Source organism: Delphinapterus leucas, chromosome 10 (assembly GCF_059928025.1).
Source record: "Delphinapterus leucas isolate spDelLeu-1000000601 "Yukka" chromosome 10, BTC_Dleu_Yukka2, whole genome shotgun sequence".
Lineage (NCBI taxonomy): Eukaryota > Metazoa > Chordata > Mammalia > Artiodactyla > Monodontidae > Delphinapterus > Delphinapterus leucas.
In genome coordinates, this window is record NC_143138.1 from 53,401,645 (window position 1) to 53,418,631 (window position 16,987).

General features: G+C 37.8%; 1 protein-coding gene across 1 annotated transcript in view; it reads left to right on the forward strand.

The window, feature by feature from the left end:
• Positions 1–815: 815 nt before the first annotated feature.
• FBXL2 (F-box and leucine rich repeat protein 2) overlaps positions 816–16,987 on the forward strand; it is a gene marked incomplete at its 5' end in the record, with an annotated part of 49,300 nt that continues 33,128 nt past the window's right edge. Inside the window, 3 exons of the mRNA XM_022553938.3 lie at positions 816–911; positions 1,160–1,234; positions 7,327–7,421. Coding sequence (XP_022409646.2) covers positions 816–911; positions 1,160–1,234; positions 7,327–7,421 — 266 coding nt within the window. The remainder of the gene's footprint in view (positions 912–1,159; positions 1,235–7,326; positions 7,422–16,987) is intronic.

Sequence of the window (16,987 nt, forward strand, 5' to 3'; positions counted from 1 at the left end):
TCTGCTTTGCTTTTTCCCCATCTTCTGTAACTTCTTGGCTTTTGCTCAGGAAATGAGCTCCATCTTTCTGCCCTGTGAGCAGATAGATAAAAGGTGAATGGGTTTTATTGTTGAGCTTTTCTTGGCCATGTTATTTGAGGCTCAGGCACCTGAGCCTGTTTCATGCATCTACCACCAAAAGTGGGGTTTGCATAGGAATTAGAATGATTTAGCCCTCACTAGGCTCAATGCCTGGGAGGTGAGAGATTGGTCTTTTTTTTTCTTTTTTTTAAAGTTGTCTCCTACAGCTCACTGATTGATGTTGTGTTCATCTATTTATTTATTTATTTGGTTGCACGGGGTCTTAGTTGCGGCCAGCGGGCTCCTTAGTTGTGGCAGTTGGGCTCCTTAGTTGCGGCTCACCAGCTCCTTAGTTGTAGCATGTGAACTTTTAGTTGCGGCATGCATGTAGGATCTACTTCCCTGACCAGGGATTGAACCCAGGCCCTCTGCATTGGGAGCTCAGAGTCTTAAGCACTGCGCCAGCAGGGAAGTCCCGAGAGATTGGTCTTTGAATAGAACAGGTTGTGATCTACTGTTCCATGTCCATGACTTAGAACAAGGGAAATAAAAGTTTAATGAATTCTGGGTTAAGGGGATTTGTGTAGTGTGTCTAAAACAGCTTTGGAATGTGCAAACATTTAATATGTCATAGTAGTGATGAACAATTATAGTGCACTTGTGTATTACGAATTGAGGAATCTTGAAAAAGTTATGAATATCCAAATGGCTCATTAGATTTTATCTTTCAAGTTATAAATATTCTAAAATGTTAACACCATCTCATTTTTGTGCTTTTTTCCCCCTTTCTTCCTAGAATATTTTCCTTCTTGGATATAGTAACTTTGTGCCGATGTGCACAGATTTCCAAGGTAGAGTATTAACCAAATTTGTAATGAAGAAATATAAGTTTTATTAGAATGAGGATGAGTTCAAGTTAAAAATTAAAATGTCATCTTTTATATGTAACATAACACAATGTTATCATAATTCCACATTTGATTATCAGCTTAATGTCTATCATGAATAAACATTTGGAAATATAAAGGTTGAATCAAGACTTTCTTTAACAGTCGCAATAAATATATCTTTTTCACCCTAATCTCTCCCAACCTCCCAGGCTTGGAATATCTTAGCCCTGGATGGAAGCAACTGGCAAAGAATAGACCTTTTTAACTTTCAAACAGATGTAGAGGTAAGTTAACCTTGTTTTAGACAAAAGACTTTTTTAAAAGATAAGTAAACTGCTCACTCTTTCCTGCCTTTTTATTTTGCTGCATTTAGATTTAATATGAAGGTGCCAAGGTGGAATAGAGAGGAAAAAAACCTGGAAGATATTTGCATACTTCAAGACCAAAATTCTGTTTGCATTTTACTTTTTAACTTTTATCAGTAACAGACTTCTACTTTTCCCCCTTGATCATGTTTATAATCTAAGTTTTACCACTCAGCTTTTCAAAGCCTCACACCTGTATCATTAACACCTGGTTCAATGCTTATCTTAGGAGACTCTTGACAAATATTTATTGATCTGAAAACTCCATTGAGAATTCTAATTCAGCATCAGGAATGGAGAAATGGCAGAAGCAGGGACTCGGGAATGAGGCTGGAATTATGAGATATAACTCCAGCTCAGCCACTTAAGACATTTACTCTCTTAGTGCCTCAGTTTTATTATTTATAAAATGAAAGTGAAATAATCCTTAGAGCCTTTATAATTCCAGGATTCTGGTGTATTTATCTGGAAATATGTAAATATCCTCATTTAAGAGTGGTAAACCAGGTCAAATGAGAAAAGTTTATTTTAAAACAACTTTAATATTAAATACCAATTTATAACCAAAAAGAAACAGGGAAGTAATAAAGAGCATTGTACATAGTAATTGTTGGGAGTGCTGTTTTAAGGGTCTGGGGATGTTGAAGTTCATTATCTACCCAATGTTAGTAAAACCTTATTGATTTCTAGTTTAGCCAACTCAGTTACAATTGTATTTTTTTTTTTTTTTTGCGGTACGCGGGTCTCTCACTGTTGTGGCCTCTCCCATTGCGGAGCACAGGCTCCGGACGCACAGGCTCAGCCGCCATGGCTCACGGGCCCAGCTGCTCCGCGGCCTGGGGGATCTTCCCGGACCGGGGCACGAACCCGCGTCCCCTGCATCGGCAGGCGGACTCTCAACCACTGCGCCACCAGGGAAGCCCTGGAATTGTATTTTAATTCAGTTACTCACATAGCATGTTTATCACTTGTTTTTATTGAAGTAAATTCTTTGTATCTTTTTTAATGGATAAGGAAATGAATGTGTTTAACAGTGAGATGGGCCCAAACAATTTCCTGTGACTCACTTAAGCTGGTGTTACCTACAAGAACTGATGGCCAGTGGTGGAGGCCCTTCACCTCCTTCTCTAGGTTACTTGCTGCTTGCCAGGCTCTGGTCCCATCTCAAACCAGTGGAGCAGAATCCCCTACAGGAGGTGGGGCTGAGCACAGCATTTCCCACTGCTCAGGTTGCTGTGCTCTGAGCTTGGAAGCTGGCAGGGGCCTCAGGGCTTCTCACTCCCTGGAAAGATAAGCTGTAGCTCCTGGCTTGGACCCTGGTCCATAAATCAGGAATTCTTTAATGCTCTTTCCAGACTACACGATTAACAGTGCCCTTCCCAAACATGCTGACGTGTAATTCCCCTTCAAACTGATAATCTGTAGTTCATGGTTCATTGTGTTACTTAGTGATGTTGAGGAGAACATTAAATTCCAAAAATTGTGGTCATTTCTTCTGGCCAAAGAGTCATTGTTTTAAAAAGTTTTGTAAAAAATTTTTTTTCTGTGGTTTTTTAATTGTCTCCTCAGTTTTCTTTGATGATTTTTCCAAACTACAACTTTTTGGAATGCACATAAAAAACTTTTAAATTCAAGATATTAAAAAATACTATTTCAGGACTTCCCTGGTGGTCCAGTGGTTAAGACTCCATGCTGGTTTGATCCCTGGTCGGGGAGCTAAGATCCTGCAAGCCGCGCAGTGCAGTGCGGTCAAAAAAAAAAAAAAAATACTATTTTAAGTAAATGTCATTACCTTGTGCATTATTTGATTTCACAATTTTAGCTGACTGCTGACTACAGCTATATAAACACATTGCAGAAGTACTTGAGTACTTCTACCAATGACAGACCAGTTTATGGTTTACCAGTTACGTAGAGAACTACATGTGAAAAATATAGTCTAATACTATTTAGTTCCCCCTTTGGGCTACCACTTTGAATCCAGGTTGATTCTGAACCAAGTGTGGGGCCTCCCATAGACACTAACAGGACCCTCTGGATGCTTATACTGGGAAGCATCCCATGGATAAACTCATGGTCTCAAATTCATTTCTTTGGGACGAAAGTGGTGATTTATGGATCTGTTGAGAGAAGAGAAAAGGTGCCAAGGATCAGGACTAAGAGTATTTACTGTGTGCCAGGCACTCTTCTGAGCACTTTTTGTATATTAATTAATTTAATCCTCTCAAAAACACCATGTTGAAGAAACTGAGGCACAAAAAGTTTGAGTAACTTACCTGAGGTCCCTCACCTAGTAAGAAGAGAGAGTAGGTACCTTGAACAGTGGGTTTCATGACTTGAATTTCAAAGAAAAGGCAGACTAGCACATGCAGGTGACTAATGTGCATTGGGCCTCTCCTTGAGCATCACTCTCTCCTAAGTAAACATCAGGTTTCCCTGATGTTTAGGCATTTTCCATGCCTTTAAAAGTTGAACATTTTGTGGTTAGTCCCCATGGTCATTAAAGATTCTGTGAGGCCAAAAATGAGAAATAACCAAGTAGTATGTTATCTAAAACTCATAAGTCCAAGGGTCTCTCCATTAGGCCTTATTTTTCTGTAAAGCCCTTCTTTCTAAAATGCATACCTACAACATATCTAATAGATGTTACACAGTGTCATTTGCATTTGAAAAGGATTTACTCATTTTTTTCTCTTAGTTGGAAACAGTGGAACAGAAAATTCTGAATGTAATTTTTTTATTCCAGTACAGTACAAAAACTTTTACTCCAAAAAAGGAAGAATAGGAAGTTTGTATAAACGTGACTAACTTGAAATGGAGAATATAGATGGTGTGCTCTATTTGTAGACATTGGTGTGGAATTGTTTTTGCTGTTTTATTTAGTACTTAAATATTTATCTTGGATTTCCAAGTCATAATGTTTTTCCTCCCACTGACAGAAATTTATTTTACAGGTGTCTGGAGTGTTGGTTCAAAAACTAATATTTATTTTTTATTTATTTATTTTTTTTGGTATGTGGGCCTCTCACTGTTGTGGCCTCTCCCGTTGTGGAGCACAGGCTCCGGACGCGCAGGCTCAGCGGCCATGGCTCATGGGCCCAGCCGCTCCGCAGCATGTGGGACCTTCCCGGACCGGGGCACGAACCCATGTCCCCTGCATTGGCAGGCGGACTCTCAACCACTGCGCCACCAGGGAAGCCCCAAAAACTAATTATTAACTTAGATAAGACTCAAGAAAGCATAGATAAAGTCGCCAGCAATATCAGAGTTTGGATTTTCAACTTAATTATTAGCCAGATATAATATGTGTGAGCCCTGCTTCTGTGATACTGTAGTTTGATGTGTCCTAGTGAATTCTTAGTGCTTAGAGTTCAGTGTCAAGATTGCTCTTTTATAAAGTGAGGATAATAAGTATTAAAAATGAAACAAAATGGCCTTTTCAATGTTTTCTCCCTTGTGGAGGTGGTAATTGTGCAGAACATACAGCTTTTAGAGTCAGTTAAACCTGTTATAAACCCCAATTCTACTACTCACTAAAGTGTAACCTTGGCAATTTAACCATTTAATTTCTTTATGTGAAAAATGAAGATAATGGATCCAATCTGTATTAGTCAGGATTCTCCAGAAAAACAGAACCAGTAAGATACGTGTGTACTATTTACAGTAGCCAGGACATGGAAGCAACCTAAGTGTCCATTGACAGATGAATGGATGAAGAAGATGTGGCACATACATACAATGGAATATTACTCAGCCATAAAAAGAAACGAAACTGAGTTATTTGTAGTGAGGTGGATGGACCTAAAGACTGTCGTACAAAGTGAAGTATGTCAGAAAGAGAAAAACAAATGCTAACACGTATATATGGAATCTAAAAAAAAAAAAAAAAAAAGATTCTGAAGAACCTAAGGGCAGGACAAGAATAAAGACACAGATGTAGAGAATGGACTTGAGGACACAGGGAGGGGGAAGGGTAACCTGGAACAAAGTGAGAGAGTGACATTGACATATATACACTACCAAATGTAAAATAGATAGCTAGTGGGAAGCAGCCGCACAGCACAGGGAAATCAGCTCGGTGCTTTGTGTCCACCTAGAGGGGTGGGATAGGGAGGGTAGGAGGGAGACGCAAGGGGGAGGGGATATGGGGATATATATATGTATGTATAGCTGATTCACTTTGTTATGCAGCAGAAACTAATACAACGTTGTAAAGCAATTATACTCCAGTAAAGATGTTTAAAAAAGTGTATATTAATATAGACATAGAGATTTATTATAAGGAATTGGGTCATGTGATTATGGAGGCTGAGAGGTCCCAAGATCTGCAGTCAGCAAGCTGGAGGCCCGGGAGAGCTGATATGTAGCTCCAGTCTGAGTCAGAAGGCCTGTGAACCAGCAGAGCCAGTGGTGTAAATTTCAGTCTGAAAGCTGGCAGATTCAATATCCAAGAGGAGTTGATGTTTCAGTCCAAGTCCATGGGCCAGAAAAGATCAATGTCAGCAGTCAGGCAGGAGTTCTCTCTTAATCAGCCTTTTTTGTTCTATTCATGTCTTCAGTTGATTGGATGAGGCCCATCCACACTAGGGAGGGCAGTCTGCTTTACTCAGTTTACTGATTCAAGTGCTAATCTCATCCAGAAACCCTTACAGACACAGCCAGAATAATGTTTGGCCAAATGTCTGGGCACCCTGTGTCGCAGTCAAGTTGACACATAAAATAAATCATAAGTTCACCCTTTGTCAACTTGGCACCCATAGGCATGTCCTTTAACCATACTTAATTTCCAAATAAAGACGATAACAGAGGTCATAATGCCACCTAATATGATACAGCTATCCAGCGTACAACCCGAAAGACACTCAGCCCTTCCTCAGAAGAGGAGGTAAAGTCCTAGAGTCAATTTCACTCTTCTTGATATTCTGTGCCTTAAATACTTTGATGTAGAATTGACAGTACTTAAACACTTATGATATAAAGTCAGTACACGTTGTGTCACATGATACGGGGATAAGAGAGGGAAAAAATACATATTTGTACCACACACACATGCATTCATAATAAAATAGGGAGAAAATACTTATGACAATTATAGTCCTAATTTCTGTAACTGGTCATGTGGTCAGAGTTGGTATTTATAACTACCTTCTGCTTCCCATTCTGTATTCTCTTTGTCTTCAGCAAGCACCTCAGCTGGTCGTGGTTCCTTACCTGGTAGAGTGACCCAAACCATCATTCCTGAAGCCATGAGTAGTCTCCTTGGATTGGCTTTTAGTTTTCCATTGACTTTAATCAGAGGGCATATTAATACTAAGAGATATCCTAAGGGATTTCCTGTATTCCATACATAGACTCTTCCTTATTTCAGTGTGGAGCAGTAGTCCATGTGGTTGTTGTGAATATTAAATGAGCCATAGCAGGTACAAGAAAGTGTTAAAATCATGCCTGAAAAAGTAGAAGTGCTTAATCAATGTTCATTTTCTTTTTTTCCTCCCCTAATGTATCTGCCAGTACCAGCCAAAGTTCCCATTTTTAAAGCAAATGTGTTTAAATAGGGGATTGCTAAGAAGAATGAGGAGTAGATTTTATGATACATCTTCAAATTTTTAGAGTGGTAATGTTTAGCTAAAATAGAATTTCTTTTTTTGAGCAACATTGTTTTAGATCTCTGTGTTCCCAGCACAGCAGTGTTCCCCAAAAGCTTGACCTCAGAAAGCCTTGTAATTGATGGAGTAGCCATGAGCCCTGGCTAGGGAAGGCCTAACTCCAGAGTCAAGGCTTTCAAAAAATAGTGTGTGATTTAAAAAAAATACTTAATGTTTTCATTGAAAACATTTTTTCAGTGCTTGCAGCCCCTTTATACACTAGGAGCAGAAGTGGGATGTTGGAGGAATGTTCCAAAATACCTTCTATTACACCTGGAAATACATATTCAGTTCCTAAATTTCAGGTTATTTTGCTGTTAGATAAGCAGCATGAAACAAGATTTTTTCCAACTTTCTCCACTGAAGGGTCGAGTGGTGGAAAACATCTCAAAGCGATGCGGTGGATTCCTGAGGAAGCTCAGCTTGCGAGGTTGCATTGGCGTTGGAGATTCCTCCTTGAAGTAAGTCAGTCCACCGTGACTCACTCTGTTGTGGCAGCCTGTAGCTGACATTTTCATCAGCAAAAATAAACCAAGCATATTATTTGCTTTTCTTCTGTTAAAATCTTTCTATGGTAATTTGCATAGAGTAGTGAGAATATCATGATTTTGGAGCCAACAGGCCTGACCTAGAAACCGAGCTCCAGTGTTGTCAGGGATGTGACCTTGGGACAAACACTTTGTTGTCAGTTCTGTCTTCTGCAAAGAGAAGGCAGTTATAGCTCTTTCATGAGAATGTCCTGGGTATCACATGAAATAACACATATGTAGTACCTGGCACATAATCATATTATGATATTAGTTCACCTCTCTTCCTTTCTTCACTTTCCCATCTTCCTAGGTTCCTTCTCATAATCGTGGCTACCTTCTTGTATAAATTATACTAATTAACAAAATAATTCTTTCAAAAAATTCCTTAGCATAACCTGGGATTTTGCTTAACCATCATGGGTTGTGATTATCACATTCATTTTATAATAGTTTATAATAGTTGGATATACCCTATGCAACCAAATGCTTGCCCACCTCTTATTGGATAGCCATTATTTATTGGAAATGTTATCACTCCACTGTTAAGGACATGTGCTTTGAGCTTTTCTGGAGACAGGACATAATACCTTTATGTCTTTATCCTTGTGGCCTCTTGTATTGCTTGAGGTTGGCTAAATTAGGACACGCACTGCCCCTAGAATCTTGGAGCGGACTGCCTCTTGGAGACTTAAGCATACCACAGTATAATCAGTCACAGACCTCCAGTAAGAATGTGCAGTGTACAGTGATTTCAGACAGTAGAATTTGTAATTGAAACATCTGCACCATTGCTAAGAAAATCAATTCATAATATCAATATCTTTTAAGGATCAAAACATTCCCTCTGTGTTATGCAACACAGGTTTTTTTTTAAAAATCAATTCAGGTCATCAGAATTTTCTGATACTTCAAAAGCTTTGTAAACCAGTGGAACAGATTGATTCTGCTTTAACAGGAAGCTTAAATATACCGAATAGGTCCTAAGACGACTTGTAATAGAGAACATAAATCTAATAGTGGTTCCATTAAAGAAACTAAAATAAATGTGAAGATATGGATTGTCAGTGAGGAATATCAAAGAAACACATTCTCATCTTGGCACTTGGAATAGAGCCAAGATGAGGAAAAAACTATCCTATAAAGTGAAACTATAACAAAACTATCCTGTAAAGCTAAGAATGTTATTGGTTTACCATAAATTTTAGAGCCGAAATCTATGTTAATATCTATATAAATTTTTAATATGTGAGGCCAGATTACTGTGAGAAATAATGATAAGCATAATCACAGAATCATGATTCAGAGAGCCCCGGCAAGCGGGGGCTACTCTTCGTTGCGGTGCACGGGCTTCTCATTGTAGTGGCTTCTCTTGTTGTGGAGCACGGGCTCTAGGAGCACATGCTTCAGTAGTTGTGGCTCGCAGGCTCAGTAGTTGTGGTGCACAGGCTTAGTTGCTCTGCGGCATGTGGGATCCGTGTCCCCTGCATTGGCAAGCAGATTCTTAACCACTGTGCCACCAGGGAAGCCCTCAATGCCTTTTAAAAAAAATTTTTATTGGCGTATATTTGGTTTAAATATAGTGTTAGTTTCAGGTGTACAGCAAAGTGATTGAGTTATACATATATTCATTCTTTTTCAGATTCTTTACCCATATAGGTTATTACAGAATAATGAGTAGAGTTCCCTGTGCTATATAGTAGGTCCTTGTTGGTTATCTATTTTATATATAGTAGTGTGTGTACGTTAATCCCAAGCTTCTAATTTATCCCTCCTCTCCACATTTCCCCTTTGGTAACCATAACTTTGTTTTTGAAATCTGTGAGTCTGTTTCTGTTTTGTAAATAAGTTCATGTATCATTTTTTTGTTAGATTCCACATATGAGTGATACCATGTGATACTTGTCTTTGTCTGTCTTACTTCACTTAGTATGATAATCTCTAGCTCCATTCATGTTGCTGCAAATGGCTTATTTCATTCATTTTTATGGCTGAGTAATATGTCATTGTATATATGTACTACATCTTCTTTATCCATTCCTCTGTTGATGGACATTTACGTTGCTTCCATTTCTTGGCTATTGTAAATAGTGCTGCCATGAACATTGGGGTCCATGTATCTTTTCTAATTATGGTTTTCTCTAGATATATGCCCAGGAGTGGGATTACTGGGCCATATGGTAGCTCAATTTTTAGTTTTTTAAGGAACCTCTATACTGTTCTTCATAGTGGTTGTACCAATTTACATTCCCACCAACAGTGTAGGAGGGTTCCCTTTTCTCCATACCCTCTCCAGCATTCCTTGTTCGTAGACTTTTTTATTATGGCCATTCTGACCACTGTGAGGTGATACCTCGTTGAGGTTTTGATTTGCATTTCTTTGATAATTAGTGATGTGAGCATCTTTCCATGTGGTTTTTGGCCATGTATATGTCTTCTTTGGAGAAATGCATATTTTTTTTGCGAATTTTTTGATTGTAATGTTTGTTTGTTTTATTTGTTGTTTTTTTTTTGTGGTACATGGGCCTCTCACTGTTGTGGCCTCTCCCGTTGTGGAGCAACAGGCTCCGGACGCGCAGGCTCAGCGGCCATGGCTCACGGGCCCAGCCGCTCCGCGGCATATGGGATCTTCTCGGATCAGGGCACGAACCCGTGTCCCCTGCATCAGCAGGCGGACTCTCAACCACTGTGCCACCAGGGAAGCCTTGTTTTTGTTTTAAATATTGAATTGTATGAGCTGTTTGTATATTTTGGAAATTAATCCCTTGTTGGTCACATCGTTTGCGAATTTTCACCCATTCCATAGGTGGTTTTTTCGTTTTGTTCATGGTTTCCTTTGCTATGCAAAAGCTTATAAGTTTGATTAGGCCCTATTTGTTTATTTTTGCTTTTACTTTTTTTTTTTTTGGGTGGTACGCGGGCCTCTAACTGTTGTGGCCTCTCCCGTTGCGGAGCACAGGCTGCGGACGCGTAGGCTCAGCAGCCATGGCTCACGGGCCTAGCCGCTCTGCGGCATGTGGGATCTTCCTGGACTGGGGCACAAACCCGTGTCCCCTGTATCAGCAGGCAGACTCTCAACCACTGCGCCACCAGGGAAGCCCTGCTTTTACTTCTTTTGCTTTGGGAAAATTATCTGAGAAAGTATTGCTACAGTTTATGTCAGAGAATGTCTTGCCTATGCTCTTTTCTAGGAATTTTATGGTGTCATGTCTTATATTTAAGTCTTTAAGCCATTTTGAGTTTATTTTTATGCATGGTGTGAGGGAGTGTTCTAACTTCACTGATTTACATGCAGCTGTCCAGCTTCCCAACACCACTTGCTGAAGAGAGTGTCTTTTCCCCATTGTATATGCTTGCCTCCTTTGTCGTAGATTAATTGACTGTGGGTATATGGGCTTACTTCTGGGCTCTCTATTCTGTTCCAGTGATCTCTATGTCTGTTTTTGTGCCAGTACCACACTGTTTTGATTGCTGTATCTCTGTACTATAGCCTGAAGTCTGGAAGGGTTATGCTTCTGCTTCCAGCATTGTTCTTTTTCCTCAGGATTGCTTTGGCAATTCTGGGTCTTTTGTGGTTCCATATAATTTTTAGGATTATTCTAGCTCTGTGAAAAATGTCATGGGTATTTTGATAGGGATTGCATTAAATCTGTAGATTGCTTTGGGTAGTATGGCCATTTTAACAGTATTAATTCTTCCAATCCAAGAGCATGGGATATCTTTCCATTTCTTTGAATTATCTTCAGTTTCCTTTATTAATGTTTTATAGTTTTCAGCGTACAGGTTTTTCACCTTCTTGGCCAAGTTTATTCCTAGGTTTTTTTTTTTTTGATGCAATTTTAAATGGAATTTTTTTAGTTTACTTTCTCTTTTTGGTATTTCATTGTTAGTGTAAAGAAATGCAGCAGATTTCTGTATATTTATCTTGTATCCTGCTACCTTGCTGAATTCATTTATTAGTTCTAATAGTTTTTATGTGGCGACTTTAAGCTTCTCTACATAGAGCATCATGTCATCTGCAAATAGTGACGGTTTTACTTCTTCCACTCCAATTTGGATACCTTTTGTTTCTTGTCTCATTGCTGTGGCTAGGACTTCCAATACTATGTTGAGTAGAAGTGAGAGTGGGCATCCTTGTCTTGTTCCTGAATTTAGCAAGAAGTCTTTCAGCTTTTCACCATTAAGTATTATGTTGGCTGTGGGTTTGTCCTAAATGGTCTTTATTTTGTTGAGATATGTTCCCCGTATACCCACTTTGGTAAGAGTGTTTTATCATGAACGATGCTGAATTTTGCCAAATGCTCTTTCTGCATCTTTTGAGATGATCATGTGGCTTTTGTCTTTTGTTGATGTGGTGTATCACGTTAATTGATTTGCATATGTTGAACCATCCTTGTAACTCTGGAATGAATCCAACTTGATCATGGTATATAATCCTTTTTATGTGTTGTTGGATTTGGTTCGCTAATATCTTGTTGAGGATTTTTGCATCTATATTCATCAAAGATACTGGCCTGTAATTTTCTTGCGTAGTGTCTTTGTCTGGTTTTAGTATCAGGGTGATGGTGACTGCATAGAATGACTTTGGGAGTGTTCTCTTCTGTCTTTTGGAAGAGTTTGAGAAGGATCAGCATAAGTTCTTTGTATGTTTGGTAGAGTTCCCCAGTGAAGCCATCCAGTCCTGGCCTTTAGTTTACAGGGAGGTTTTTTTGTTGTTGTTTTAAATTACAGGTTCTATTTCATTTCTAGTGATTGGTCTGTTCAAATTATCTGTCTCTTGACTCAGTCTTGACAGGTTTTATATTTTAAGAAACTTGTCCATTTCTTCTAGGTTGTTGAATTTGTTGGCATCTAACTGTTCATAGTATTCTCTTATGATTTTTTATATTTATGTGGTATCAGTTGTTATTTCTCCTCTTTCATTTCTTATTTTGTTTATTTGGGTCCACTCTTTTTCTTCTTGGTGACTGGCTAGAGTTTTATTGATTTTTAAAAAATCTTCTCAAAAATCTAGCTCTTGGTTTTATTGATCTTTTCTATTTCTTAAAAAATTTTTTTCCCTTGTGATGAGAACTCTTTTTAAAAATATTTATATTTATTTTGGCTGTGCTGGGTCTTAGTTGTGGCATGCGGACTCCTAGCTGCGGCATGCGGACTCTTAGTTGCGGCATGCGTGTGGGATCTAGTTCCCCATCCAGGGATCAGACCCAGGCCCCCTGCATTGGGAGTGTGGAGCCTTAACCACTGGACCACCAGGGAAGTCCCTGATCTTTTCTATTTCTTAAAAAATCTGTATTGTATTTATTTCCTCTCTGATCTTTGTTATTTCCTTCCTTCTCCTGGCTTTGGGTTTTTGTCTGTTCTTTTAAAAATTCTTTTAGGTGGTAGTTTAGTTTGCTTATATGAGATTTTTTTGTTTCTTGAGGAAGGCCTATATCACTATGAACTTCCCTCTTAGAACTGCTTTTGCTGTGTTGCATAGATTTTGTAGGTTGTGCTTTCATTTTCTTTTGTCTCAAGGTATTTTCTGATTTCTTTATCTTATTGTTGACCCACTTTTTTTAGTAGCATGTCATTTAATCTCCATGTATTTGTTCATTTATTTTTTCTTTCAGTGGTTGATTTCTAGTTTCTGGTTGTGTTCAGAAAAGATGCTTGAAATAATTTCTATCTTCTTAAATTTGTTGAGGCTTTTATTGGTGACCTAGTATGTAATCTGTCCTAGAGAATATTCCATGCACACTTGAAAAGAATGTGTATTCCTTTGGGGGTGTGTGTGTGTAGTATCCTGTAGATATCAATTAAGTTCTACTGTTCTGTTGTGTCATTTAGGACCTCTGTTTCCTTACTGATTTTCTGTCTGGATGGTCTGTCCATTGATGTCCGGGGTGTTAAAGTCCCCTACTATTATTGTATTATTGTCCATTTCTCCCCTTATGTCAGTTAGTATTTTATGTATTTAGGTGCTCCTGTGTTGGGTACATTTATGTTAAAGAGTGTAATATCTTCTTGTATTGAACCCTTTATCATTATATAATGTCCTTCTTTGTCTTTCTTTATGGCCTTTGTTTTAAAGTCTATTTTGTTTGAAATGAGTATGCTACCCCCACTTTCTTGTCGTTTCCATTTGTATGAAATATCTTTTTCCATCCCCTCACTTTCACTCTGTGTGTGTCTTTTGCCCTGAAGTGAGTCTCTTGTAGGCAGCGTATTGTAGGTTCTTACATTTTATCCAATCTGCCACTGTATGTCTTTTGATTGGAGCATTTAGCCCATTGACATTTAAAGTAATTATTAATAGGTATGTATTTATTGCCATTTTAATTCCTGTTTTCCAGTTTTTGTAGTTCTTCTTTGTTCATTTCTTTTGTGGTTTTATGTTCTTCTTTTGTAGCATGCTTGAGTTCCTTTCTTTTTGTTTTTTTTCGAATCTCCTGTATATTTTTGATTTGTGTTTACCCTGGAGTTCAAGTATGCTGACCCATAACTATATCTACTTGCTTTAAACTAATAGTCATACAAGTTCAAACACATTCTAAAAGATTTACTTTTTAATTTTAATTTAATTTTTTTGGCTGCGCCATGCAGCATGCGGGATCTTAGTTCCTGGACCAGGGATCGAACCTGTGCGCCCTGGCTTGGAAGTGTGGAGTCCTAACAACTGGACCGCCAGGGAATTCCCAAGATTTACATTTTTATACTCCCCTTCCCCACATTTTGTGATTTCGATGTCCTATTTTACATCTTCATGCTTATTCTTTTACTATTTATTGTATTTATAATTGCTTCTACAAAATTTTTTGATTGTTTTTTAATCTATGTACTAATCTATTTAAGTGATCTTCAATCTTTTTGTATATTTGCCTTTTCTATTGTGATTTTCTCTTTTGTATAGCTTTCTTGCTTCTCTATTTAGAGAAGATCCTTTATCATATTTCTTTTAGAGTAGGCTTAGTATTGTGAATTCTTTCAGTTTTTGCTTGTCTGGGAAATTCTGTATCTCTCCTTCTATTCTAAGTGATAAGCTTGGTCAGTAGAGTATCCTAGGTTGCAGGTTTTTCCCTTTCAGGATTTTGAATATATCATGCCATTCCCTTCTGGCCTGCAATGTTTCTGCTAGAAATCAACTGATAGCCTTATGGGGGTTCCTTTGTAAATGACTCTTTATTTTTCTCTTGCTATCTTTAGAATCCTCTGTTTAACTTTTGCCATTTTAATTATATGTATTGGTGTGGGTCTGTTTGGGTTCATCTTGTTTGGGACCCTCTGTGCTTTCTGGATATCTGTTTCCTTCTTTAGGTTTGGGAAGTTTTCAGCCATAATTTCTTTCTTTCTTTTTTTTAATTGAAGTATAGTTGATTTACAATGTGCCAATCTCTGCTGTACAGCAAGGTAACTCAGTTATACATACACATATATGTATGTATATATATATTTTTTTTAATATTCTTTTCTTTTTTTAAAATATTCTTTTCTGTTATGGTTTATCCCAGGAGATTGGATATAGTTCCCCGTGCTATACAGTAGGACCTTGTTGTTTATCCATTCTAAGTGTAATAGTTTGCATCTACCAACCCCACATTTCCAGTCCATCCCTCTCCCTCTCCCCATCCCCCTTGGCAACCACAAGTCTGATCTCTATGTCTGTGAGTCTGTTTCTGTTTTATAGATAGGTTCATTTGTGCCACATTTTAGATTCCACATATAAGTGATATCATATGGTATTTGTTTTTCTGACTTACTTCACTTAGTATGATAATCTCTAGTTACATCTATGTTGCTGCAAATGGCATTATTTCATTCTTTTTTATGGCTGAGTAGTAGTCCATTGTCTATATGTACCATGTTTTCTTTAGCCATTCATCTGTTGATGGACATTTAGGTTGTTTCCATGTCTTGGCTATTGTGAATAATGCTGCTATGAATATAGGGGTGCATGTGCCTTTTTGAATTATAGTTTTCTGTGGGTATGCCCAGGAGTAGGATTGCTGGATCATATGGTAATTTGATTTTTAGTTTTCTGAGGAACCTCCGTACTGTTTTCCATAGTGGCTGCCCCAACTTACATTCCCACAGACAGTGTAAGAGGGTTCCCTTTCTCCAGACCCTCTCCACCATTATCTACAAATAACACCATTTGTTATTTGTAGACTTTTTAATGATGGCCATTCTGACTGGTGTGAGGTGGTACCTCATTGTAGTTTTGATTTTCATTTCTCTAATAATTTGTGATGTTGAGCATCTTTTCATGTGCCTGCTAGCCATCTGTATGTCTTCTTTGGAGAAATGTCTGTTAAGGTCTACTGTCTATTTTTTGATTAGGTTGTTTGTTTTTTTTTGTTGTTAAGTGTATGAGCTGTTGTATATTTTGGAGATTAAGCCCTTGATGATTGCATCATTTGCAAATATTTTCTCCCATTCTGTAGGTTGTCTTTTTTTTTTTTTTTTTGCTGTGCTAAAGCTTGTAAGTTTGATTCAGTCCCATTTGTTTATTTTTGTTTTTATTTCTATTGCCTTGCAAGACTGACCTAAGAAAACATTTATGTCAGAGAATGTTTTGCTTATGCTCTTGGTGAGCCTGGCCAGAAGTTTTATGGTGTCATGTCTTATGTTTAAATCTTTAAGGCATTTTGAGTTTATTTTTGTGCATAGTGTGAGGGTGTGTTCTAACTTCATTGATTTACGTTCACCTGTCTAACTTTCCCAGCACCACTTGCTGAAGAGACTTGCTTTTTCACATTTTATATTCTTGCCTCTTTTGTCAAAGATTAATTGGCCATAGGTGTGTGGATTTATTTCTGGTTTCTCTGTTCTGTTCCATTGATCCATATGTCTGTTTTTATACCAGTACCACGCTGTTTTGATTACTGTAGCTTTGTAGTATAGTCTGAAGTCTGGGAGAGGTATGCCTCCTGCTTTTTTTTTTTTCTTTCCCCCTCAGGATTGCTTTGGCAATTCTGGGTCTTTTATGGTTCCATATAAATTTTTGGATCATTTGTCTAGTTCTGTGAAAAATGTCATTGGTAATTTGATAGGGATTGCATTAAATCTGTAAATTGCTTTGGGTAGTATGGCCATTTTAACAATATTTATTCTTCCAGTCCGAGAACATAGGATATCTTCCATTTCTTTGAATCCTCTTTAATTTTCTTTATTATGTTTTAAAGTTCTCAGTGTATAAGTTTTATATAGTTCTCAGTGTATAAGTCTTTCACCTCCTTGGTCAAATTTATTCCTAGGTATTTTTTTTTTTGTTGGTGTGATTTTAAAAGGTATTTTTTTTTTTTTTACATTCCCTTTCTGATATTTCATTGTTAGTGTAAAGAAATGCAACCGATTTCTGAGTGGTAATGTTGTATCCTGCTACTTTGCTGAATTCATTTATTAGATCTAGTAGTTTTTGTGTGGAGTCTTTAGGGTTTTCTATATATAGTATCATGTCATCTGCATATAGTGACAATTTTACCTTTTCCCTTCGAATTTGGATACTTTTTGTTTCA